The sequence below is a fragment of the Mizuhopecten yessoensis genome, unplaced genomic scaffold (assembly GCF_002113885.1).
Source record: "Mizuhopecten yessoensis strain PY_sf001 unplaced genomic scaffold, ASM211388v2 scaffold10907, whole genome shotgun sequence".
Classification (NCBI taxonomy): domain Eukaryota; kingdom Metazoa; phylum Mollusca; class Bivalvia; order Pectinida; family Pectinidae; genus Mizuhopecten; species Mizuhopecten yessoensis.
Genome location: NW_018408781.1, coordinates 64,091 through 91,553, shown reverse-complemented (window position 1 = coordinate 91,553; position 27,463 = coordinate 64,091). Strand labels below are relative to the sequence as shown.

The following is a 27,463-nucleotide window of genomic DNA, read 5'->3' as shown; positions in this document are numbered from 1 at the left end:
AAACCATGGGCCATCTTTAAAAAACATATTAAAGACCGATGTCATTAAGATTGAAAAAAGGCCCAACCTGTCATACTGAAAGTATTCAAGTGGTACGTCCATATTTAAATAAACCTGTGTCATCTTCAAATTCTGTAAAAATATTCTAATGGAAGAGGAAACAAGTGAATGCTTGAAATTTATAGTTATCTGTATTTGTGCATATTCTGGTCTAAATGATGTATGTACATGTCTTCATCAGAATCCAACCACTCCTTGCCTTAAGAGTCTGAAAGAGGCATAATGCCTTATACTGTACACTATAGATCATAATGCCTTATACTGTACACTATAGATCATAATGCCTTATACTGTACACTATAGATCATAATGCCTTATACTGTACACTATAGATCATTATGTTGATGACTTTGACCTTATCACACAAGTTTATAAAACTTACCTAAAGTAAACTTTAAATTCCCATAAAATCCATTTTACTATGTTCATACTTCCTGGATGATAACCAATAAATAAATTGTCCGGTAAGTCATGAATAAACTGTCCGGTAATGTCCGGTAGGTCATGAATAAACTGTCCGGTAATGTCCGGTAGGTCATGAATTGTAATTTTTGACACCTGTAACTTACATAAAAGTCTCTCTGAAGACTGTCTAGCAACATCCCATAATATCAGAATTTCTCTGATGATACTACTTCGTTAGAATCACTTTTTCAAAATTATCTTAACAATGTGTTACTCCTGTTCATAACTACAGACATATTCATTCCTCATTCAGATGATTTTTTGACATTTTGAAAATTTCGGAAACTTACCCGCACTTTGGGTACGACCCTTCGCATACACTCATCATGACTCTCTGTGTCCCGTAGTAGGTCGGGAAGGTTGTGGATTACACTAATTCTTTGTACTTCCTGGCCAGAGCTGTAAAGATAAAGAGAAAACAACATTAGAATGACCTATATATATTCTGTTTCATCTTCCTCTGCTAACTTCAATTTAAGACAGTAAAATTTTGAACTTAGGAAAGTTTCTGGTAAACCAACTGTTATATACATTTACTGCCCTTGTATAGGGAAACTCAAGTCCGAGTGAAACATGGTTAAACCAGGGAAAACAAACGTAGTGATTCCCTACCACAAGGGCCATTAATATTTTATTATTCCAAAATAAAACAATAACACAATATCCTGAAGATTACGAGGATGATACGCCATTGTTGTCGGCTGCTTCAGTCGCTCGTAACTTGGTTGCGGTGGCTCTTCCCCATTGTCCAAGTGACAGGGGAAACTCGAGTGTGTGAGGGTGACACAATGTTTTATTTCCCCGTCATGTATTAATACAATGCAATCAAACACATTGTTATACAGGTAACGTATACTATCCATTACATCCAAGTCAAAAATATTTTCGTCATCGCTGTAAAATATAAGCAATTTAGCCTAGTAATATATCCAAAGAGATGGTTTACAAAATCACATACTGACATAACAAGAATGGTTTACATTTTTTTCTAATACAGTTCAGAAGCTGACAACTGGAGGGAAGTATAATTGTACCAGTGATGAAATACAAACATTTTCCGCAGTAATTTGTGACGACAACTTAATTTGCGATAAAAAGACAATTTGCAACTTTAAACAATTTGTGACAAAACAACTATTTCTGGCATATAAAATTTCTGACAATGGCAATTACTTATATAAAAGACAATTTCTGACAAAAACACTTTGTGATGAAAACAAATTGAAACAAAACCTGATTTTACATTAACATCTTTCCACTATGCTTTTTATAATCATTTAGGTATACCAGCAGATTGATGTTTGCAGAATAGGGCCCAGCCAGCTTAAACTGATACTGCATATACATTTTCTCATTAAAAACAACTGTTTGGTATACAATAACAAAAAAAATCTTTGTGAAATGTAAGCAATATGTCTTTAAATAGCATACAATGTACAAGTACAATGAATCTAGTTGTGTGCCAGGTTTATGTAGGAGACACAGGGTCAAAAAGTGGGGCTTCCTTCTAGGGTAATGTAAACATGACGCTGTACAGACTTTGGGCCGTCCGTTGGAATCCAAAAGAAAAATATTTCCACAAAGAATACAGTTTGCAAGTGCAGTGTACTCTAAGACTAAATCCTGATAGCTCTCTACTAGTGCAGTGTATTTAAAGACTTAATCCTGATAGCTCTCTACTAGTGCAGTGTACTCTAAGACTTATCCTGATAGCTCTCTACTAGTGCAGTGTACTCTAAGACTTAATCCTGATAGCTCTCTACTAAGGTCTGAGATCAATAGGTTTCAATGGACTTACGTCTCAACATTGTATTTGGCAGCAGTGGATGTAATAGACTATTATCATTTAACTTTGTCTGCGGTTTAGAAAGACACAAATCACTTTAGATTGAATATGTAAGCTTATTCATAGACCAGTTACCATAGTTATAATTGTGCCATACTTTCAAATTCCTCGGTTCTGTCTTCAATACCCCAATCTTAAGCAATTCATTTTTTTTTTACTTCAAATGTTCCATAATCATATTGATAGGAGTTTCACTCACTGAATGAAGATTGTTTCACCATCCATTTGATACAAATGGTAAGACTTATTTTGAAGAGCTTTCTGTGTATTGAGAAATGCATAATACTATCAAACTGATCCAATTTCTACCAGCTTACTAAGACTGCTTCAACCGCTGTAGATCTCATACAATATTTGCACTGGTTCAAACTCTCTAGAACTCGTAGCCAGTTTAGACTGGTTCAAATGCGAAAACTTGCGTTTACTGGAGCTGCTATGAATGCTATAAACCTCAATATAGCCTACTAGAGCTGGTTTAATAATCCTCACAGCCAATTGAACTACTTCAAATGCTGGAACCCATAGCCTAGGAGGACTACTCGTACATCCATTTCTATACCCAATTGGGACTTTTTGAAATCTGGAACCTTCAAATGCTGAAAATTCAGCCAATTTGGAACGGCTTTAAACAGTATGAACCTCACAGCCTGCTGGGACTGCTTTAAACTCTTAGACCTGTTAGTCTAATGGAACAGCTTCAAAAGCTATAGATGTAACCTAGCAGCTTACTGGGACTGCTTCAAACTCTAGACCTATTAGTCTAATGGAACAGCTTCAAACAGTATGAACCTCACAGCCTGCTGGGACTGCTTCAAACTCTAGACCTATTAGTCTAATGAAACAGCTTCAAAGAGTATGAACCTCACAGTCTGCTGGGACTGCTTCAAACTCTAGACCTATTAGTCTAATAGAACAGCTTCAAACAGTATGAACCTCACAGCCTGCTGGGACTGCTTCAAACTCTAGACCTATTAGCTTAGTGGAACAGCTTCAACAGCTAGAAATGTGACCTATCATTTTACTGGGACTGCTTTAAACTCTAGGCCTATTAGTCTAATGGAACAGCTTCAAAAACTATAAATGCAACCTAGCAGCTTACTGGGACTGCTTTAAACTCTAGGCCTATTAGTCTAATGGAACAGCTTCAAAAACTATAAATTTAACCTAGCAGCTTACTGGGACTGCTTCAAACTCTAGACCTTTTAGTCTCATGGAACAGCTTCAAACAGTAAGAACCTCACAGCCTGCTGGGACTACTTCAAACTCTATAGACCTGTAAGTCTAATGGAACAGCTTCAAACAGTATGAACCTCACAGCCTGATGGGACTGTTTCAAACTCTAGACCTATTAGCTTAAAGTAGAACAGCTTCAAACAGTATGAACCTCACAGCCTGCTGGGACCGCTTCAAATTCTAGACCTATTAGCTTAGTGGAACAGCTTCGAAAGCTAGAAATGTAACCTCAGAGCTTACTGGGACTGCTTCAAATTTTACAGACCTATTAGCTTAGTGGAACAGCTTCAAAATCTAGAAATGTAACCTCACAGCCTACTGCTGGGACTATTTCTATCACCCCCATCATGTCCAATGAAGCCATGAAATGTAATATAACCTGTTTGGTTTTGGAGTGTGTGAAGGGAGGAAGATGTGATGGATGAGTTTGTATATTAGCTTTGAAGGTTTCTTCCCCCCAAGTCCATCTTCACAGTCCAGCATCAACATCCAGCTGACCTGCATGACCTCAGCTTCCTCATCACAACTTCTCACCAGAAAAGAGATTTCTTGTAGCATGATCAACATGACATTGTTTGCCAGATCTATATTATAATGATCGTAGAATTTTTTAATGAACCTGCTGAAAAGTTAGAACTTTTTATCTTACATGATATTAACTGTTTTTAACTGATTTAGTAACAAGTGCCAATGCTTTATGAATCAATATATTCTGGAAAGACAACCAGACATTGACAGGCGATGTATAACCTGAAAATCTGCCCACACCAAGCTATGGGGTAGTGTCACAACAATTAGTTGCCCCAAGAGTATAGTAGCCTTCAGTGTGACTCTTCTCTCTTCACCAGAACCAGTATATCTTTACCATTGACAACTCCAATAAATTATAACATTTTACTAAAATATCATTTCATAATTAACATTAAATATGTTCATGTTTGGATTTAAAATGACAGTTATTGCATTAAAATACCAGTTATAAGGTTTTTATATCAAAATTGAGAAAAAAAATATCGGCAAAGTTTGAGATATGAACCTGACTAAGCTGGAATGTATCGATGGTTAACCCAGTCAATCTCAAACTGATTATCAAAACCTTACGGACTAACCTTACAATTATCATACAAGTTTGTCACCCAAATAAATTAGCTCTTGATTACAGTTCTTATTGGACAGAAAAAAAATGTGATTTGACTAATTTAATCAGGACTAATTTACCAGACCTCGTGGTAATTGTCTTCCTCTGATGTTTAATTGACATCACACATTCGCATTTATAGATTTTTTTCCCCCAAGCTTTTCCTCTTGACTTATTTCCGTTCAATTCCTCATGGATAATGATCTTTGAATTCTAAAACATGTGAACGGGGATTTTACAAATTGATTTTGAACATTTCCGAATTTAAATACTAAGTCTTCAACTCAAGTACTGGTTGAATGCACATTTAATTCATAACTGCTCGCAGGCAGAACGTAAAAGCGAGCTGTATTAACAAGATACATAATTTTATTCAAATAAAACACACATTCAATGTTTTGTAAATCGTGACAGCTGATACACAATTTTATTGAGAATCATTTTAAACCACACATCATGTGTTTTGTATTTCCTGACATGATACCTAATTCTATAAAAATAAATTCTGAACTTACATATAAAATGTTTTAAAACGACAAAATATGCCCGGGAGCCACCATTCAGCTTAAGTGCTTTCTTTAGGCGGTTTCAAAGACCACGTTCCACCTATCTTAACTATTGTAGGCTGTATTGTAGGCCGTATTGATGCCCTCGCTCGTAACATTTAATTGCAGAACATGATATAAAATGCAAACAAAAAATCTAATTTACTGAAGTAGTTCAGGTGACTCTAATTTCCCTAATGATGTTATTTAAACTACGGACAGTTTAAACACTTGGAGAATCTGATCGGACGGTAGGGGACATGTTCAACAAAGGGCGAACAAATATAGTTATGGTAAATATGCTGAGAAAGGTCATTTGTTCCACCAAGGTAAATTGTTTTGGAAATAAATAAGTCACATAATAAGGTTTGTGAATAGGTGACTATGTCAGGATGGTTTTGGAGTGGCTGTTGACCTGACATCCACTGCTACCAGCAATAAAGTCCGGGTGTTTAAGGTGTTTGACATCATGTCGTACCTACAATAACATTTACTATCAAAGTCGATGACACAGCTCTGGATAGTGTCCAAATATTTATACAGATGAATGCCACTTTCTATATCAAACATTCTCTATTAGTAAGAGAACCCCATAAACTTCTGTTGGTCATTTTCTGTTGGTCATTAACTTCTGTTGGTCATTAACTTCTGCTGGTCATTCAAGTGGTCAGTCAGTATATATATGAAGTCTTGCTCAACACATTGTATATATCTGCAATGAATTTTCCCCATAGAGACATAAAACTTTATTAATTGGAGGGAAAGTCTGATAAGTCAGAATGAAATTAATATCAAAAATAATGCAGTTATTTTGTGACAATACTGCTCAAGTTCAACAGGGGAAAGGCTGAATTAATAATACATAACCTGTAAGAAATGGTAATGTCATGAATGCACTGGTGAAATGTTCTGTGTTGAAAGAGGCAGTGAGGATTATGAGAGATATCTTCAAATTCATAAACAATATGGAAAACTGAGATATATTTGATTCAGAAGCAATTAGTTAAAACTGGTCCATTTTGGGTATAATTTGACTTTAAAAAGTGTGGAAAAGCAATTACAGGAATTAAAAGCACCATTACAGTCCTCTAACAGGTAGTAAGGAAATTAAATAACCTTCATCAAAAACCAAATCCCGCTCAATTAAATTCCTGTCAGGCAAATCATTTTGCCTCATCATCTACCACTGAAACCTTGTCTCAGCAGCTGACTATACCTACTTCCCCGTGAGGCCCCACCACGCGGCTCCACCACTGTGCCCTTTCATTCCTTGGAGCAGCCATTTCTTTGATGTGTATTTGCGGGGTGGTTAGTGGGTTACTAAGTCCCCAAAGATATATTACAACTTGTATTGGGGAGGTCTGCCTTCTATTAATTATCTCATCATCCATTTACTTTTCATTTAATGCCTCTTACTTGGTATCGTATCACACCTCCTCCTCCTCCTAAATTTTTGTATCGCTCTTCCTCCTCCAAAACTACCTGTGGTTTAGCAAGGGGAGGCACAAACAGCTCAATGAGAGGTTCTCTTCCATCTTCCCCTATCTTATATTTTATTTATCACAGACAGTAAATAAGTCAGTAGAACATAAGTACTAGATGTACTTGTTAGTGTCACACAGACAGCTGGACTGAGATTGATATAATCTTAATTACCAAAAACCAAAAAGGGTCACAATATTTATGATGAAGGCTAGCTATATTTCACAAATTCATTTACAAAAAAAGTCAGTTTCTCTCCGAAATATTAAAATGATATCAACATTGGTGACTTCTGCAACATTAGTTGCCAATAGTATCAATTAGATAACAGGCCTTTGAATATTTATACAATGTTGTAATTCACTCAATATTAAAAATCAACTATTTAGAGAATGTTACAGCATTTTATAGTAAATTTCTAATCTTATTCATCAAAGAAACAAAATCTTGATCATATCCCAAATGTGGGATCACATCCCATTTGGCATGTTGACATAATAAATCCCTAACCCTGTCAGTAGTATTGACTGAATATGAGTAAAACATCGATTATGACATCACAGACATGTGTATTCTCATAATGAAAAGGCATGCAAAAGTTGCTTCCCCTTCTTGATGCCAACATAGTAAGAGTAACAAACAATTACTCAACGGTTATCTGCAAACACTAACATGGCTAGCGGTGGAAAGAATTTGTTCGAGTATTTTACAGACTTAGTTTATTTGTAGGATTTTGGTACATAAACAATTTGGGTCTAAAGCTTCAAAAATCTCTGAATGTTATATATTGGAGAGTTTCTGATAGCAAAACATACCAAGATGTGTTCGTTGATGCTGAACAAAACAATTTCTCACATCCTGATTTACGTTAGATACAATAAATCTGTCTGAGAAAACTATCTGATTTGTAAAGTAAGTTAAGTAAAAGACAAATACACTAACTCTCTACTTGTGTCTGTTGGACAGATATTAACACCCAAACAGCTGTTTTAGACATCAGAGTCCCCTCNCCCCCCAAAACCCCCATCCTCACCAACAGACAGCCTGTATACTCATCCCAGTGATAACATCACATGTTCCTCATCTTCACTGATGTTCATTTTTTGTCTACCCAGACGAAAAAATGATGTTTAACTTCCCATACAACCATTAGACAATAGACAGGTAATTGTTAGAAAAACAGTCGAACAGGATTCTTACATATACTATATATATTTTACTACTCAAGGCAGACGTATTGTAATGTAAATTACTGAGCTACATAAGATGTTATACATCTGTAATCAACTGCTCAGAACGTTGCTTCAGGTAAAGGAACCATTTTTCAAAAATCACACTTCTACCAAGAATTTGGTGAAGTTTTGGTGCATTTGGACTTCACTCATTCTACTGCAGAAACAGAAAAAATGTTTTCATCAAAATCATCAGCGATGAATGATTTCCTATTCATTTTGATAATATCAGTAATCACCAATTTCCTTTAACAATGAGCCATTATGGTAACCATACAATTCTTTTCGGAACATGTTTTAATGCATTGGCTAAAATTTGTTCTAAATCTTACTGCCACAGGTTTCTCTACATTCTACGGCCAAAACAGCTGCAATTAATCCTGAAACTTAGGTTCTTGAAAAGTGTCGCAGATCACAAGTTTTCCACATGGACGAAGCAAAATTTGATCACTAAGAATCGTATTTTTTCTACTTTTGCTCTATATTTTTTACCTGAACCAAATGTACTGTAAGAAAAATGTCACGGTTAATCTCTGAAGCGTCTCAATAGCTGTAAATAAATGTCTGCTTTTCTGTTTTTATACTTTATCATTTCTATTCGAGCTCTTGTTAGCACGTAACTGTTAAGACATAAATACTGAGTTCACCAACATATTTGCTTTTGTATCGAAAGCTAGTAATTAAATACTGAAAATCAATGGACAAATTCAGGTAGTTAGTATGCTGTAACGATTAACGAGACCACGATCAATGAGGAAATTCCGTTCGTTCCATGAACCAGTTTTGTCGTTGCATGAAAGTTTCGTTCAATATTGTCAGGAGAGCCGTTAAGGTGCATTTAGTACACATGCTGGTTCCCGTCTCCTGTGAAGGTTGGCGGGCGTTACATAACACCGGTGGGCTACGGGAGAAGATGAATTATGTAGGAGTGGATCCACTGCTTTGTACAGGCAACAGGACACGATATTCCAATACTTGTGGTTGGGGATGTCAATATTTTGTTTCCTCCGCACCAACCTGTTAAGTTATCATTTTACATCAGAGCTGAGGCTGATGAATTTAAATCAATGATATCTGACGTTTTGTCTGCCCAGTGTCACATTTCCACGACTGTTGTGTCTGCATATCTTTACATAATTTCCATTAATGTTGTAACCCCTCTAAACCACATATGGACAGCATCTACGTACAGATTTTTATTAATAAAGGTTTCTTATGCCTTAGCGGTCAATTTCTGTTAGCGTTAAACATACAAAAAAAAAGAGTTTTCATAAACGGTGATATTTTCTACAAGCCTGCAGACTTCCCACTACCTAGTCAAATAAGGGCAGAAGTTAAAATGACATTTAGTGTTAGACATTGGTGACCGGTAGACGCCTACCACCTAGCCACATCGGTATATCACGGTACATGGGATTGTTAACCTGGTTTATGAAGCCGACTGACATTCAAGACTTGACCTCAGTGAATTGAGAATCCTACCACATAGCCACATCTGGGTACATCAAATTCAAATTCTTAGCATGGTAACAGTTTACGTGGCTAAGTGACATTCAGGACTTGACCTCATCGACTGTAGCCTATTACACCTAGTCACAAGCTGGTACAGGGAATTCGTAACATAATTTATGAAGCTGAATTACTTCAAAAGTTTGACCTCAGTGACCTTGACCTCTGTGAACAGAAACTGACATAATTGAACCACAGTGACCTATCCTATTTACCTCCAATCACCACTCATTACAGATATGCCAATATTTATATAAAAAAAAATAGGAAGATTATTTTGTTCTTTCATTGTCCGAGACTGTGACAGTTCTGTCTTATATCCTAATGTTTGTGACAGTTCCCTTTCTTATATTCCATTGTCTGAGACTGTGACAGTTCTGTCTTATCTCCAACTGTCTATGTCTGTGACAGTTCTGTCTTATCTTCCATTGTCTGAGACTTTGACAGTTCCCTGTCTTATCTTCAAATGTCTCAGACTGTGACAGTTCTGTCTTATCTCCCACTGTCTGTGACTGTGACAGTTCTGTCTTATCTCCCACTGTCTAGTGACTGTGACAGTTTTGTCTTATCTCCCACTGTCTGTGACTGTGACAGTTCTGTCTTATCTCCCACTGTTTGTGACAGTTCCCTGTCTTATATTCCATTGTCTGAGACCGTGACAGTTCTGTCTTATCTCCCACTGTCTGTGACTGTGACAGTTCCCTGTCTTATCTCCCACTGTTTGTGACAGTTCCCTTTCTTATATTCCATTGTCTGAGACTTTGACATTTCCCTGTCTTATCTTCAAATGTCTCAGACTGTGACAGTTCCGTCTTATCGCCCACTGTCTGTGACTGTGACAGTTCTGTCTTATCTCCCACTGTCTAGTGACTGTGACAGTTTTGTCTTATCTCCCACTGTCTGTGACTGTGACAGTTCCCTGTCTTATCTCCCATTGTCTGTGACTGTGACAGTTCTGTCTTATATCCTAATGTTTGTGACAGTTCCCTGTCTTATCTCCCACTGTCTGTGACTGTGACAGTTCTGTCTTATCTCCCACTGTCTGTGACTGTGACAGTTCTGTATTATCTCCCACTGTCTGTGACTGTGACAGTTCTGTATTATCTCCCAATGTCTGTGACTGTGACAGTTCTGTCTTATATCCTACTGTCCGTGACTTAGACAGTTCTGTCTTATCTCCCACTGTCTGTGACTGTGACAGTTCTGTCTTATCTCCCACTGTCCGTGACTGTGACAGTTCTGTCTTATTTCCCATTGTCTGTGACTGTGACAGTTCTGTCTTATCTCCCACTGTCTGTGACTGTGCAATGGTTCCCCTCAGGTCTTATCTTTAACTGTTTCTTACTGTGTAATTGAAACTCATGTCCTGACAAATGGTCCTTCTACGACAAAAATCAATAGAAACAAAACGCCCTGTTGACATGAATACATGTAGCCAACACATTAGTGATAGGCGCATGTTAGGTTTTCATGTCAAATATAATGACTGAGCATATTGTGCCTGAAGTAGTGGAGTGGTTTAAAATATTTACACCCCATTGCTATGATGATTTCAATACACATAAAAACACAGCATACATAACCAAAATATTGATTATGCAGAATTTAGAGGTTCCTGTGATCCCTAATATGGTCCAGGATGAAAATAACACAATCATAAAGATGACCCGATCTGGACATCATGAGATGACCAGTGGCCAGATGGTTTTATAGAAGTCATCCTGTTCCTAGAACATCCTTATTGATCAAACTGAAAGCTGCAATTAGGACAGTCCAACATGGTAGTTGTTGATGTGACCACCAGATGACCACAAAAATGACCACAACGTGTCAATCTGGCTTGACACACAAGTCACATCAAATAAAATGAAAATATAGCAAACACATGGAACATCACAAAACAGTATTATGACAACAGGTGACCATATTGAGTCGAAAAAGACTCCAGAGTAAACATGACTGTGTGACCATGTGGGTTTAATGAGGTCAGTTAAGGTCATTACGTCAGCTCTGATTATATATATACTTACTCTGGGATGTCGATATTGACCACCTCCCCATGGTCAAAAGGATAACACTCCTCCTCTTCAAGGAAGAGTTTAACATTTTCCCCGGTGCTGGATGGCTTGCATGAAAACACTTCTATTTCCTCCATATCATTTTCAACATTATTCCAAGGAGTGAGTATTGATTCAGACTATAAGATCATTTTCCGAGGATATTTCCCAATCAAGCACAGTTATGACGACAATCAGCTTCCTGGGACTTGTGGCCCACTGGCTGTCACAGTACATTCATAGCTCTGAGACAGCAAACACTTGTAAACTGTCTGGTGTGACTACCAACTCTGTCCCAATACACAAGTCTAATGCGACCCACATTGATCAACTGTGTTAGCCATGCAACTGATGCTGAGTTTGGTGAGAGAGAGCTAGTTACACACAGGCCCAGTAGTATTGTATGTATAGAGATATAGTGTCCCACACATATGGGAAACCCCTACTTTCTCCATTGGTCCACCAGTCAGAGGCCCAAAGTGATCCCAGTTGCCAGGGGAACAGGAAATGAATCACATATATATATATATATATCACAACACTACAATGGGTGTGTGTATAGTACTACACATGCACTACATGTGAACCTAACACTCCACATGCAGGGAGTCAGTGTACCTCCAACTCAGTACACATTCGTCAGTGTACTTCATACTGCAGTATGAAAATGTAAGTGTACCTTATTGAAGTATGAAGTGTACATATATCATTCATGTTCCAGTATTGAGATTTTATTCCAGGACAATAGCCAAAGCTCAACAATGGACAGATAAGAATTGTTTTCATTTTTTTTATCTTCTTTAATTACAGTCAAAAACAAACAATTATTCTGTTGACAAGTCAATGTCTTTTTGCAAAGTTCATCAGGTTTAGCTAAAACAAAGATATGAAAGGGAGCATGCCTGCCAACACATCTCCACAAGATGTCAAGGAGTTACATAGGAGCCTCATCAGTACACAGTTTATACAGTAGTACAACAAAATGTATCATCCTTCTGTTAGACTCCTGAAATCAGATAGGAACAGCATTTATAGACAATTGGGATTTTTCATTTCAGCATTCCACAATACTTTGTCCATTGGAACCCACCTCCCCAGTATCCATGTAGTTTTAGGACATCATTAAATTTGTGTTATTTTGTTTAACGTCCTATTAACAGCTAAGGTCATTCAAGGACATGAGGACACCGATAAATTATATACTCAACCTACAAAAAAGGTTACGGATCTAAACATGTGGTATCAGATGCATAATAATGAGATACCTGTTCTGCCCATTTAATACACCTGTAAAATCTAGTCTCCCCCTTATAAGTTCTTGATGAGCATATGTATCGGCCATGAGAACCTTTGTATCATTCATGTGACCTGCATTACCTATATGAAACCCAAGTAGCCCATGTAAAACCCCAGTAACCCATGTGAAACTGAAAATACTTCATATGAAACCCAAGTAACCCATGTAAAACCCCAGTAACCCATGTGAAACTGAAAATACTTCATATGAAACCCAGGTAACCCATGTGAAACTCCAATAACCTATGTGAAACCCAAACAACCCATGAGAAACACCAATAGTCTGTGATAGACCTGTGTACTGCCCACATGAGACCTGTTTAACCCAATGTATTGACCAAACGCGCCTACCTAAGATTGACAAGATTCCTAATTCCAGCTGGACATGCCAATCAGGAGTTTACAGGAAGCACCACTTGAGCCTGGATGTATTTCAGAGAACGGTTTAATGCCATGCTTCAGACTATAGTAAGCCATCTGTTGTCCCTGACCATTCCAGCTGCCCTCATATTATATTCACAATTTTGTACATTAATGTAGACACATGAAATACTTCACAGGCTGTCAGATGTTCTATTTCAACTGTGGAACTTTGAACACTAAATTAAAATAATGTACATATGTTCTTCCTTCAAACAGTATCACTTAAAGAATTCATCACTTATACATCAAAATGAAAGATATGCTTGTAATGTTAGCTAAAGAATGCACACATGCCTCCAGAACAAATCACAAAGGCATACTGATTCATTGAAAAAGAACAAGAAAATAGTGTTCAGCCAAAAGATTTTTTTTTCTGAATAACTAGAGCTGTGGATTTCCACTAAATTTTAACGAGTTTGTTTGATTATTGTTCCTGTATTCAAATGACATTGACACACTGACCGACAAGACAATTTGTTATCTTGATACGTGACATATGAAAAAAAATTCACTTATTTATCACTATTGCAAGATACTGATATTTCGAAGATAGTCTCGAATCCTGATATTGAATTGATCATGATGTACTACTGCAGTATATACTGATATCATATTATACTGGTACAGTCCTACACATAACCCAATATATGTACCCTTTTGAAATAGAATATAAGTGGCCATCTTATGTAGACAATGTTTAAGGTTACCTTGTTAACCCTACAGAGATGATGTGCCGAGAGTCCTACATATAACCAATATAAGTGGCCGACCAAACCTGACATGGTCTATTTTTAGTAACAGTGACCTTGACCTTAAACAATTTTTAATCTCTATTGTTCATTTACTACCACAGTGTATCACTATGTCAAATCTCAATAAAGTTTAATCCTTTGAACTCTGAGAGGAACCATACCCTACATGGTCTATTTTTAGTAAGTGACCTAGACCTTAGGAACATTTTACACCCCTAATGCACATTTACATATCACAGTGTATCAACATATCAAAGGTTAGTCTTTCGGAATCTGAGATAATCTAAAGTGTGGATGACAGACAGATGGACGGACATTCCAATGTTTGGCCCTAATAAAACCGATGTTTTTCATTTTAATGTTGAAAGTTCTGTTGCTCCTTTACATAGAAACTACTGATGTGAAAGGGTATGCCTAGATTGGCCTGTCTCTAGAATATTGAATTACTAAAAGAAAATGTAACTCTAATAATTTTGATCACTTGGATGTCTGATTCTAGATTCTAAGTTCTAAACTAGGGGGAGAAAAGCTTGTAGTAAAATGAAGTCCAGAAATTCTTCATAAAAACTTCGGGGCTGGTAGCCAGTGTAGGCTATACCTGGTCCCTAGATATTCCCAACCTAATCAATTCAACAAAACAAACAACAAGAGTACCGCGGGGCGGAACAATATACGCCCGTCGAATGTCATATAGTGTTATATACTTTCCTACATTGACATAAGATCTGCATCATTCTAAGAGTAGTTAGCTGACATGCTATAAAAATGTAGGAGAAAATCTCCAGACAGAAAATCAAATACTGAAATGAACAAAGGGCAATAACTTTTGCAAAAATTGTCGAATCAAAATTCTTTTGGGGGAGACACAACTTCATATCATGATTATAATGTATACCAAGTTTCAAAGGGATCGGTCGAAAAATGTAGGAGAAGATTGCCGGACAACCAAAGTTTACAGACGAACGGAGGACCCCATACCTTAATAATTCCGTCAAATTTGACGGGCGTATAAAAATGAATTCCAGACGATTATTATTCGAGATTAATTTCCAGGTGTTGTATTACTGTACATCTATTCAGTATTACTAGTTTTGACATTCATATCTGGATAAATGCCAGACTGAGAAGACTAGCCCCAGTCTGTAATGTCATATTATTAAAAGTACTTCAACCTGCTTTTAAATCTGTATTAATGGAATCTGGATAGGGTACCAATATTTTTTGTTACAGCTTTGTTGGGAAATCTATTTATGCCAATAATCATTTCAGATTTATGTTATACACAGTAACTGCTGGGTAAACATCTACCTCCATTCACCCTGAAATATGTCTTTTAGCACTGTTGTAAGTTTTACATAAAACTGGACATACATTCTATTTAAACTTACTCTAAATAAATAACTCTTTGACATATTACAAAGAAGTGCACCCCAGGAATTCCATCCTTCCATTCAAAGAAATCTCATTTTAACAAGAACCGTATTTATTATTACCACACTTTCCTTGTAGTGTTTAAACATGAAAATATTCTTTATATAATGTATTTTTTTGTCATTGAAACATTCTGCAATCAAAAATTAGCAGGAGGACCCCCTATAGTTAGCCCAGGTAATGATAAAAGTTGAGGGGCTATGGCGAAATACAGACATCTAGGCTTGTTACAATAGTAGAATACAAAGGTGTTTTGCTACCACTGATGCTGTTCAAACAACAGCTTGATGTAGCAAGTCTCATCAACACTGATGGAGTTACCTCCCTTTTGTTGCAGCTGTACCTCCAGTTCATCCCCAACACTAGTACAGGCCCAACATATTGCAGACCACAATAATGAATATTTTTCTATTCTACAATAGCCTGACGCCTACAATATATCTTTACATATAACATCCGACGCCTGCAGTATATCTTTACACATAACACATATTTTTTTAAATGTATTTTTGACCTATTGTTTTAAAATAAACCTAAAGGGGTTATAAGGTGTTAACTTCAGAGACCCGCTAAAACCTTTGATGCTACTGTAGAACATTAACTATTTCTCACAGTACATGAAGCCAAACGTTTTGATGTTACCTTATCTAGGAAACAATAAAATGCTCATAGGGAGTTCCTCCAACCTGCAGGTAGACTGGTGTAGATTTAAATGTGAACAACGACACTGGTTAAATCATAGTTTCTCACCCGATTCCCTATTTTTAATGACAACAAATCCTGTACACCGTAACCACCTCAAGAGTTAAAAAAATGTTTCAAATCCTTGCCAGAATTGGGATTTATGACATTTTCAAGTATAACAGGAGACATTTTTCAGTTTCCCCTTTAACACAATTTCTGGGTATCCCAATTTCTGGGTATCCCAGAAATGCTTGCAATACATAGGGTTGTATTGTTCATGACACAGGTTATATAATAGTTCCATACCTGCCTTTAAGCCCTTTAAACTATTGCAAACAGTGTACACCATTACCTGAAGAGGGTAAGATTTGTTGTTTCATATCCTCAAGATAAACTACAGCTAGTTTCAAATTTTAAGTTTTCAAATCCAGCAAAGGTCATTTCTCAGTTCACTGACTAAAATGTTTGAATTCAAGAACTAGCATCACAAAGAAAAAGTCAAAGGATTGAAAGTTTTGAGTAAAATATATTAAAATTGAATCCTTATTCTTTTATTTCTTTATTTTCTGTCTGATAGTGGTAATTCTGTAAGTTTAAGTTTTGATGAATGTGAAAGAGAACAATTTAAAAATTCCCATATTATTTCTCAGATTAGGATGACCACCTGGAGCCACTACATGTTGTCATATGGCTTGTTGAAATTTCTATTTTTTATTATCAAAATGCAGGTCTGGCTAGTAAATTCTGCCTGCGGACTCTGTCTCAAAATATGAAATTGTCCATTCTTGTCGATAAAACCATACCATAAAACAACTATAACAGAAGTTCAGACATATCATCTTCACCACACTGAGCTATTGACAGACTACCATAAATTACCACTGTTAACTCCATGTCTAGATATAAGCCTGCCCCTTTTTACAATTGATGACCATTTTTGAAATTAATTAAATCACCTTTCTACTGTATACAGACATTGAAACGTTATTCTACTGTTAAATTTAAGGGGGTTTTCCCCCCATATTTAAACAAAGGCACTAAAAGGTTGTGGGCCTGTTAAAGGAGTCAGAACTTTTTGAAATTAAGTTTCCTAAAAATATAAACATGGTAGCACAGCGGTAACCTTAGGCCAAGCAAAAAAACATGGCTGTTTCCTGGTACATGTCTGAAAACATCAGGGTAGGTAGGTAGTTAATAAATTGTATTTTACTTTTCTTTTTAAAAGTTTATAAAGGGGAGTGATGTTTTCTTTAACAGTGCTTCCTTGAAAATTGACCATATCTGTTAATAGGACATAAAACACAAACCAAAATAAACCAATTGAAAATTGACTGAAAAAGTATAGGGTAGGCACAAAAATTAAGTACAGATAGGGTAACAGGAAACGAAAAACATTTTTTATTTAGCCTTTTAATAAAGAGATCCAGGGATAGGTGGAATATTTTTGTGATTTTTTTTTAATATTTTTTTTTATGTATATCATTCTTTGCTACTCTAAATGGGCGAGCAGCTCTAAGCCAGAAAAACCTTCAATACATATTAGAACTCTTCTTTATTGAAGATACAAAACAGGATTAAATTCTGAAGGAAGCCCAGAACCTATTTTAGGTAATTTTTCAATGATCAATCATTCTATTGGCCTGCCATTGAAATTGCATTCCATCTGTCAGTAAATTCTATTTAAAGTTCATGTATGAATTATGTTGAGGTTTTTTTGGCATAGAAAAGTCAACAAAACTGGATAAATGAAAGGTTACTATACAAAAGCAATGATTTCACATTTATCTTCATCAAGAACTATAGGATGGAATTAAGTCAACCTAAGTCTTGGTCCTTATTTTGAATGGACACGCACAACATTTTTTTTCTACTGTACATGTATGCACAGATATGCAATAACAATGGTCCAACTCCAAGTTTGAAAACTATTTATCATTACTTTCTCCTTATTGCTTTTTGAAAATTAAAAATAACAAGATAAAAAGAATATTTCTCGAAACTACACAGTAACAAATTGCTCAAAGTCCAACAGAAGCCCGATCTCGGGCCGCAAACACCTCCGCAGATACGTCAGTATTTTGTAATAACTAACTATAAATTTATCAGATAAGCGTTTTTTGAGATGTGTTTAACGCTGATATGTCAATGAGAACTTTATTTGAGGTGGAGTGTTTTGAGACACCTGAAGTCGACAAGAATTACAGTTCAGAGTTATTTGGTACGTCCTTGTATCGTTGAAGCACACTGCTGTGTGTTATTTTTGTAAACTTGACAAGTAAGTTCACATTAGTCAAAGTGCTTAGATAAGCATGTTTACCTGTAAATCAGGCTAGACTGCGACTCGTTTATACCCTTGTCCGCTCAGCGTGTCAACACCGCCTGTGGATCTGTGCACGACACCCATATACAGACGATCCCCACTCAACACATGTATAACTAACCTTTAGTCCACCCCTCACCCTAACATACCCTTCCATTACATGTATACCTCATTATACTGCCAACCCTTAGCCACACTTACCCTTCCATTACATTTATACCTCATTATACTGCCAACCCTTAGCCAAACATACCCTCCTATTACATGTATAACTCATTATACTGCCAACCCTTAGCCAAACATAATCTCTCATTACATGTATACCTCATTATACTGCCAACCCTTAGCCAAACATCCTCCCATTACATGTATACCTCATTATACTGCCAACCCTTAGCCAAACATACCCTCCTATTACATGTATACCTCATTATACTGCCAACCCTTAGCCAAACATCATAAGCAAGCAAGCGATTGTATAAAGGTACTTATATACTGGGAGCCCTACATTACTGTCCCCTTTAACCTAGCACCCCAACAGAACACCCATAGATCTCCATATAATGCAAAATCTCACTCTACGGTTCCCATCCTAACCATTGGAGGCACGGTAGTCTAGTGGTGCCAAATTGAAAACTTAAAGGAAAAGCATTTTGAAGTCTCAATCAGTCTTTTTAAGTATGCCAACATCCATCACTATCCACAGCAACCCTCACCATCTATTTCGACCACCACCGTTCACCATGGTCTTCAAACATCCATTTTATCCCTTACCATCCACTATAACCCCCATCCTCTTTGACTCCCAGTATATAAGTACCTTTATACAATCGCTTGCTTGCAATATCCACCAATGTCATCAGCCAGGACTATCTCTCACGGGGCGTTTTGACTCCTATCCTGGAACACCCTAAAGGTGACGAGTTGACAGTGTGATCCCCCCCCCCCCCCCCCCAGCCTCTTTCATCCACCATGACTTCCCCCACCATCCACTGTGCACCCCCTGTATCCGCTCCCCCCACCCCCTCCACCCTAATCCCCACCCTATCTGTATCAGACACATCTGCATCATAGTCCTAATCGATGAGGTTTTCAGGTTGCAGTCTACCACTCAGTTCTATAATTAAGTATGAACTATGTGTCCATTGATTCAGACAATCTATTAAAGTTGGACGCCATCGATTGGTGAACTTTAAGCAATCCACCTGGACAGTATCATGACATAGGTGAATTGTTCAAGTAGGACTAACAATCCTCCTCGAGCCCTATAATTAAATTTCGTGTACACCGGTAATTGTTGGCATTTAAATGAATTCTGAGTGAATAGTGAAATAATTTTGTTATTGATTAAAGGGATCGGAACCATACAGAACAAGAATGAAAGGATCAATATTCATTTCTATATTTACATACATATTTGCTAATAGTTTAAATTCCCTGCCACCAGGGTTCAGGTGAATGCAACTATAGATCTAAAATTTCAGAAGGTGCTAATGGTGAACAAACGGGGGTTATTGACTTACCACCTGATCGTGGTGTACTATCAAAAATTAACATTTCAGGTTCACCTTCAACATCAGTGAAATAGCTTGAACAGCAACTCTGTATTCATACAATTTATAACAAGCATTTTATAGCCAAGTCTTGATGAAACCCTCACATCTGCTGGAGTTTTCTGGTAAGGAAATATTTCACAAATGAACATGTTTACTGAAAACCGTTAATTTCCCCCATTTACAGTGCTTAAGATTGATGGACACCTGAGGTATGCCTGGTTTTGGAGCCACTTAAATTCCAGATTCAAAATTAAACTTAATTTATTTTACAACACTTAATTAAGAACTTGTACATATTACTCGTTGTCCCTGAATGGTTGCATGCAGGGGGGTCTTAATGTTGGAAGAAACCGGAGTACCCAGAGAAAACCCATGTGGTTGGACAGGTGACCAAGTACCTTTACACATCCGGTCAGGGAGTCGAACCCCCAGCCACCTTAGTAAAAGGCAAGTGAGCTATCTACTGCGCCACCCAAACACCCAAAATTTCAGATTTACCTTCTCTTCAAATGTTGGGTTGATAACTTGTCAAAGTTGAATTTTATTTTCTTGGTCTGACTTTGAAATGAAAGTTGTCTATTTTAAATCTATTTGTACCTTTCTTTTAGGAGATATCCAATTTCATATGCAGGAGTTGTAAGATGGGTGGGGCGCAGTTCTACCACAGAAAGTGACTATTTCTTTAAATAACTTTCTAAATAAATAAATTTTCATGGGAAATTTGGCAAACATACATATTTATAATGTATTTATAACGCAGTTCACCAAATAATTTTGATTTTAACTGATACAAATATCATATTGAATTTACCCGAAAGTAAATGTGTGCCATGCTAAAGCTACAGATCATTGACCTGCTCACTGCCCATTACTTAACCCTTTCATCACTGTGGACCATAATGGACTCATCCAGATCAATGCATGGTAGTATAGAGTCTACTAAAGTTACATAGGGTTGATAGGGTTAATACAAGTAATGTCTTATCACCGATTCACAAAATTTATGTTAAGCGCCAATCAGTAACGGGCAGTCAAACCAATGCAATGACCATGCAGGGCGGGTCAGTCCACACTTGATAATGACCGGTGACCTTTGATTACATAATAACAAACTGCTGAACTAGATGATCCTGTCATTTAAAACCTATCTCGCCTACTAACACCCCAATGATCAACACTACAAGGGCACTCTTCAGGAAGGAATATTAACAGTTTGCAAATATTAGTCTAAATTTCTATCGACTATACCTCTGTCCAGTGCTGACTTTACCATAATGCCCCGATTTCGGCTCATGATCAGACATTTATTTGGCCATTGTGTACACAGGTGCCCCAAGATCTTTAACCATTGCTGGTACTTTAAACTGACCAACTGTAGCCCTGACCACTACGTATATATACTGTAACATGCTTTTCTGACCAAATGAACATGCTTTTCTGACCGAAATGACCGACTCTGGTCATGTAGACACTTTCTCTGGTACAAGGCTATAATTACCTCATTCACCCCTGAAGACACATTTGAACTCTTCCAATTTAAAGGTTGGAATACTTCATTATGAAATTTCAGGGGTGAATAAGTTTATGCATGCTATTCTCTCAACGGTGACCAGTTCTAGTCATACAGGTATTGTGGCATGTTTTTCTGACCAACTCTGATCCTGAAAAGTACTGTAACCTAATGTCACTTTCCGGCGAAAATTGCCAAACTGACCACTTCTAGTCAAAAGTATTGTAATCTAACATTCCAGTCAAACTGACCTATTCTAGACCTGAAAAGTATAGCAACTTATCAATGATTTAAATTTAAATTAGATTAATATTTTCAATTAAGTTTAGTGTTACAATGTGTGAGAGAAAGAAAGGGGGGGGGGGGGGGGGGGGGTAGAGAGGGGGGAGAGTCACATACTTGAAGATATAAATGTGAAATTGTGGTAGTGATCTTCTCCAACACAGACTGTCGCACACTGTTCATTATCTGTGATCCTATTTTACAAATAGGGTCTTATCAAATGATGGAGTCCCTCCCAGTGTCACTCAAAACAGGTATCTATATAACCAAACATGTCTTTGACAGATATCTGAAGCAACCAAAAACAAAATCTCAACATAAACCAATTTAGTGCCAATGGATGTGTTTGAAAACTGGAGTCTACAAAAAGAATTTGGTGCCATTCCATATTTTTTTATGCTATGATCTTCATTTTAAGCTAACACTGTTACGATTTCTACAGTTGTTTTAATGATTTCAACATAAAATATAGTCTTAAGGTGAATGAATTATTAAAAAAACACACCAAATAACTCATAAAAAATATCAACATAGTGCCTGTTTTATTTCACCACCTAAACAGATACAGGTCGTGTATCGTATGGGAGCTGTTTATTTTGGAAGACCATTTCCATAATGATTTGGAATTTTAAAAGCTTTTTCGTTAAAATTCAAATATAAGTGTAGAATTATCCCTTTCAATTATCACACAAAACCGAAATGTTCCGACACCTAATTTCTAGTTATCACCCATTAAATGCACTTTCATTATCGAAAGTCAAGCCATGGTATTCTCCCTTTATCTGGGGTAAGGCTAAATTGAAAAGAAAACAATATATTAACAGTGTATCAGTCCTATTTTTGATTTGTATGCATTCCTAAACAAACCGTTTTGCCAAAGAGGTAATTCCATCCACGAAATAAAGGCAGTTTACCAACACTTCAAGTAGAATAAAGAAACTTTTCAAACATGGAAATTTAGTTACTGTATATTACATACATGTGAGAAAAACTAATACTTAAGAAAACTTGCACCTTGTCAACATATAAATGCATACGGGACGACACTTCAGCAAAGGCAAAGGGAAATCAAGGTCATACCATAATTAGATTTGAACCCGTAAGAGAAGGGGACAACACTTTGTCGTTACTTGTAAAGAGATCTACAGTTTTTCGAATAATGACCCCTGCCATTAAAAGCTTGACGGAGATCTAAGTATTGCAGGTAAATGAATAGAAGCTTGACTAATACACCTACTACAAGACACTCTATACAGCTTGGCTTCTATTTAAAAGTCGACCGAATTTTTCTCTTTCCAAAATCTATTCAAACATGCGAACAAAACCTAGTTATCTTTAAAAGGACACACATTGTATTTAAATACTTAAATGGAACATAATATAGAGCAGGTTTATATCTGATGTCTACAACGTGTAGGAGTCCCCCTTGTGGAGCCTCGTCGATACAAGCCAATTTTTCAATATGCGCTCCCCTCTAATGACCCATAATTCAACTGGTGTATGAATGTCTACCACTGCCATTGTTCGACCACTTACACATAAGGCGCACATGCTTGATTGGTCAGTAGAAAATTGTTTAACACGGCAAACCATTGTGACCCATTGGCTCGACTCAATCTGTACGATCGATAAATCAATGATCATGTCTAGTGACCAGAGAAGGACTCCACACGAAAAACAGGAAACCACGAAACAGCTTCCGTAGTTGCATGTTGTGTTACCAATTTTCACATAAAGCTTTTACTGCGATTTAATGATCAACACTTACAAATCTTCAACTAAAGTGCAATAAAAGGGGTAATTTGAAAACAAGATTTAAACCGACCTCCTTAAACCGCATTATGGATTGTGTAAACAGTGGAAAGTCCCACCATAACCACCAATTTTTATGGAAAGCTCAAGTACATTGCAGCAAGGTGTGTTGTCTAAAAATTCTCTAAATCACTGATTGCAGAACTGCATGTACACAACATTATTTGACACTGGTTAAACATCATCATGGCCAAAAAGGCAATTTGGCTCTTAATGACTTGAAAGGAGTTTACTTTCTAAACACATCAAACAGGCCTCTTCTGTGTACAACAGCTGGGTAATTTATAATAACCCTAATCAATGCCCTTTCATATTTTAAAATATTTTTCTAAAAAAAAAAATCACTGATTTTCCTTATGCAGGTTTATATATATATAGAACTTTCATCTGATATTTTATCAGTAATTAACTCAGAATACCTGAACATAAAGAACGCCTGTCCAGGTACTTGCTCAAACAAAGACGATTTTAAAGAATCAATGTATGTAAATTAAGCTACCAGTCAGTGATTAGGAGTCGGGGAAAATACTTATCTTCAAAGTACAATGTACCCCTTTAAGGTGGGATTGGACAAGACATATTAGTTTAATAATAAAAGTGCAAGCGTTGAATACAATAAAATCTAAATTCTATCAAAAAGTTATACCCTATATCCAGTGTACAAAAAGTTATACACTAGATATAGGGTATAACTTTTTGTTCACTAGATATAGGGTATACCTATTTGTACAAAAAGTTATACACTATATCTAGTGTACAAAAATTATACCTTATATCTAGTGTACAAAAATTATACCTTATATCTAGTGTACAAAAAGGTATACCCTATATCTAGTGTACAAAAAGTTATACCCTAAATCTAGTGTACAAAAAGTAATACCCTATATCTAGTGTACAAAAAGTTATACACTAGATATAGGGTATACATTTTTGTACACTGGATGTATAGTATAACTTTTTGGTACACTAGATATAGGGTATTACTTTTTGTACACTAGATTTAGGGTATAACTTTTTGTTCACTAGATATAGGGTATACCTATTTGTACAAAAAGTTATACCCTATATCCAGTGTACAAAAAGTTATACTATACATCCAGTGTACAAAAATGTATACCCTATATCCAGTGTACAAAAAGTTATACCCTATATCTAGTGTACAAAAAGTTATACCCTATATCTAGTGTACAAAAAGTTATACCCTATATCTAGTGTACAAAAAGTTATACAATATATCCAGTGTACAAAAATGTATACCCTATATCTAGTGTACAAAAAGTTATACCCTATATCTAGTGTACAAAAAGTTATACCCTATATCCAGTGTACAAAAAGGAATTCCCTATATCTAGTGTACAAAAAGATATACCCTATATTCAGTGTACAAAAAGTTATACCCTATATCTAGTGTACAAAAACAAAAAGTTATACCCTATATCAAGTGTACAAAAAGTTATACCCTATATCTAGTGTACAAAAAGTTATCCCCTATATTCAGTGTACAAAAAGTTATACCCTATATCTAGTGTACAAAGAGGAATTCCCTATATCTAGTGTACAAAAAGTTATACCCTATATCCAGTGTACAAAAAGTTATACCCTATATCTAGTGTACAAAATGTTATACCCTATATCTAGTGTACAAAAAGTTATACTATATATCCAGTGTACAAAAATGTATACCCTATATCTAGTGTACAAAAAATTATACCCTATATCTAGTGTACAAAAAGTTATACCCTATATCCAGTGTACCAAAAGTTATACCCTATATCCAGTGTACCAAAAGTTATACCCTATATCTAGTGCACAAAAAGTTATACCCTATATCAAGTGAACAAAAAGTTATACCCTATATCTAGCGTACAAAAAGTTATACCCTATATCTAGCGTACAAAAAGTTATCCCCTACATCTAGTGTACAAAAAGTAATACCCTATATCTAGTGTACAAAAAATTAGACCCTATATCTAGTGTACAAAAAATTAGACCCTATATCTAGTGTACAAAAAATTAGACCCTATATCTAGTGTACAAAAAATTATACCCTATATCCAGTGTACAAAAAGTTATGCCCTATATCTAGTGTACAAAAAGTTATACTCTATATCTAGTGTACAAAAAGTTATGCCCTATATCTAGTGTACAAAAAGTTATCCCCTATATTCAGTGTACAAAAAGTTATACCCTACATCTAGTGTACAAAAAGTTATACTCTATATCTAGTGTACAAAAAGTTAAACCCTATATCTAGTGTACAAAAAATTAGACCCTATATCTAGTGTACAAAAAGTTAAACCCTATATCTAGTGTACAAAAAATTATACCCTATATCCAGTGTACAAAAAGTTATACCCTACATCTAGTGTACAAAAAGTTATACTCTATATCTAGTGTACAAAAAGGAATTCCCTATATCCAGTGTACAAAAAGTTATACCCTATATCCAGTGTACCAAAAGTTATACCCTATATCCAGTGTACAAAATTTAGTTATATTTTAATTTTAACTGTTACATAGAATATATAAGAATGGAAAAAAGCCACCATCAGAATGCATCTAATAATCTAATATTTTAGTGAAAATTGATAGTTTATTTGCGATGAAATATGATATTTAGGACAACACAACTGAATTTCCATATTGAAAAAAAATATTTTTATTGTGAAAAATATGCAATCATTAGTGAAATGAACTTTGATTCAACAACTGCTAGCTTCTAGTATGGCTACTTCCTGCTTGTAATCACTAAGATAACAAAAGACTATTTTTGTATCAAAGATAAATTTTAGTTAACCACAAATTAATTTATCTCTAAAACATATCTACCGTAAATATAGTGCACAGGTACTTTTTGGATGAAAAAAAATAATTTAAAAAAAAATATGAAAAAGAAATTAACAAAAAATATTGATATTTCTTTTTCTGGAAACAAAAGGTTGAACTGGACTGATAGCACCAACCACTAAAAAGTGCCCTGTTAGAGTAGAAATTACTTTCCAGTAAATATCCAACGCTTCGAAATTAAACGTTGATTGGCATATTCCAATATTATAATATAATTACTGTGACAATAAAGCTTACCCCAATGTTTGCCTTGGCTTAAAAATATCTTCTTGGTGACAATTATTTGTGAAATTTGAAACTTATCACCTCACAGGTCTAAGAAGATATTTGAATATCTTGGTTACACAACTACTAATCATATATACATAATCATTACTAAAAAATTGTTTAACTTCTTTAACCAAACATATTGTCCCGTTTCTGACCCTGGAGTCTGTACCCTGTTCACCCTGGACTTCTACTCGATCTAGTAGCTATAGGCTGTATGTACTGTTTGGGTCTTTGACTCGGATCAGTCAGTCAGAACCGAGTGGTCGATCTCATTCACTGTAATCAAAGGTTGTTCAAAAGCTTAACTGTCTGGAAACGCCCACAATTTTCTCTATTCCACCCCAGTAGAAATTGCAAGGGTTGACCAAATCCTGGCATGACTAGAAATGCTATATATCTTATATATCAATGATCGTCTATGTACAGGAATATTGGATGGTATCCTAGTCCTTTGTTGTTCTCCATACAGATTCATATACTGCCCAGTGAACATCACATTGTTGTAGTTATCAGCAGAAATCTGACCTTATGCAAGACAACTTTGTCAAAACAAGATACCCAGATAATTCCAGTAAATTGATTTAGATTACACATATCATATCTGTATCACCTGCTGTGGTATTTGTACAGTTACACATATTTCATTTTACCAATGTTAAGCTTTTTCTAATTCCTACCAAAAGTGTACAAGATTTTGTCTTAAAATGAATGCA

The 27,463-nt window shown here is 36.0% G+C and overlaps 1 protein-coding gene across 11 annotated transcripts in view; it reads right to left on the bottom strand.

Moving 5' to 3' along the window:
* The window catches only part of LOC110463438 (serine/threonine-protein phosphatase 4 regulatory subunit 4-like), a 96,524-nt gene that overhangs the window by 62,881 nt on the left and 6,180 nt on the right, over positions 1–27,463 (bottom strand). For 10 of the 11 annotated variants that reach the window (XR_002464389.1, XR_002464390.1, XR_002464391.1 and 7 more), the window contains exon 3: positions 816–924. Coding sequence is in view for 7 of the 11 variants with exons in the window: in XM_021518046.1 (XP_021373721.1) it covers positions 816–924 (109 nt within the window). In the remaining 4 variants the exon portion in view is untranslated. Of the gene's footprint in view, positions 1–815; positions 925–11,540; positions 12,051–27,463 lie in introns of those variants that run through there. The other variant, XR_002464392.1, reaches the window with a different exon arrangement.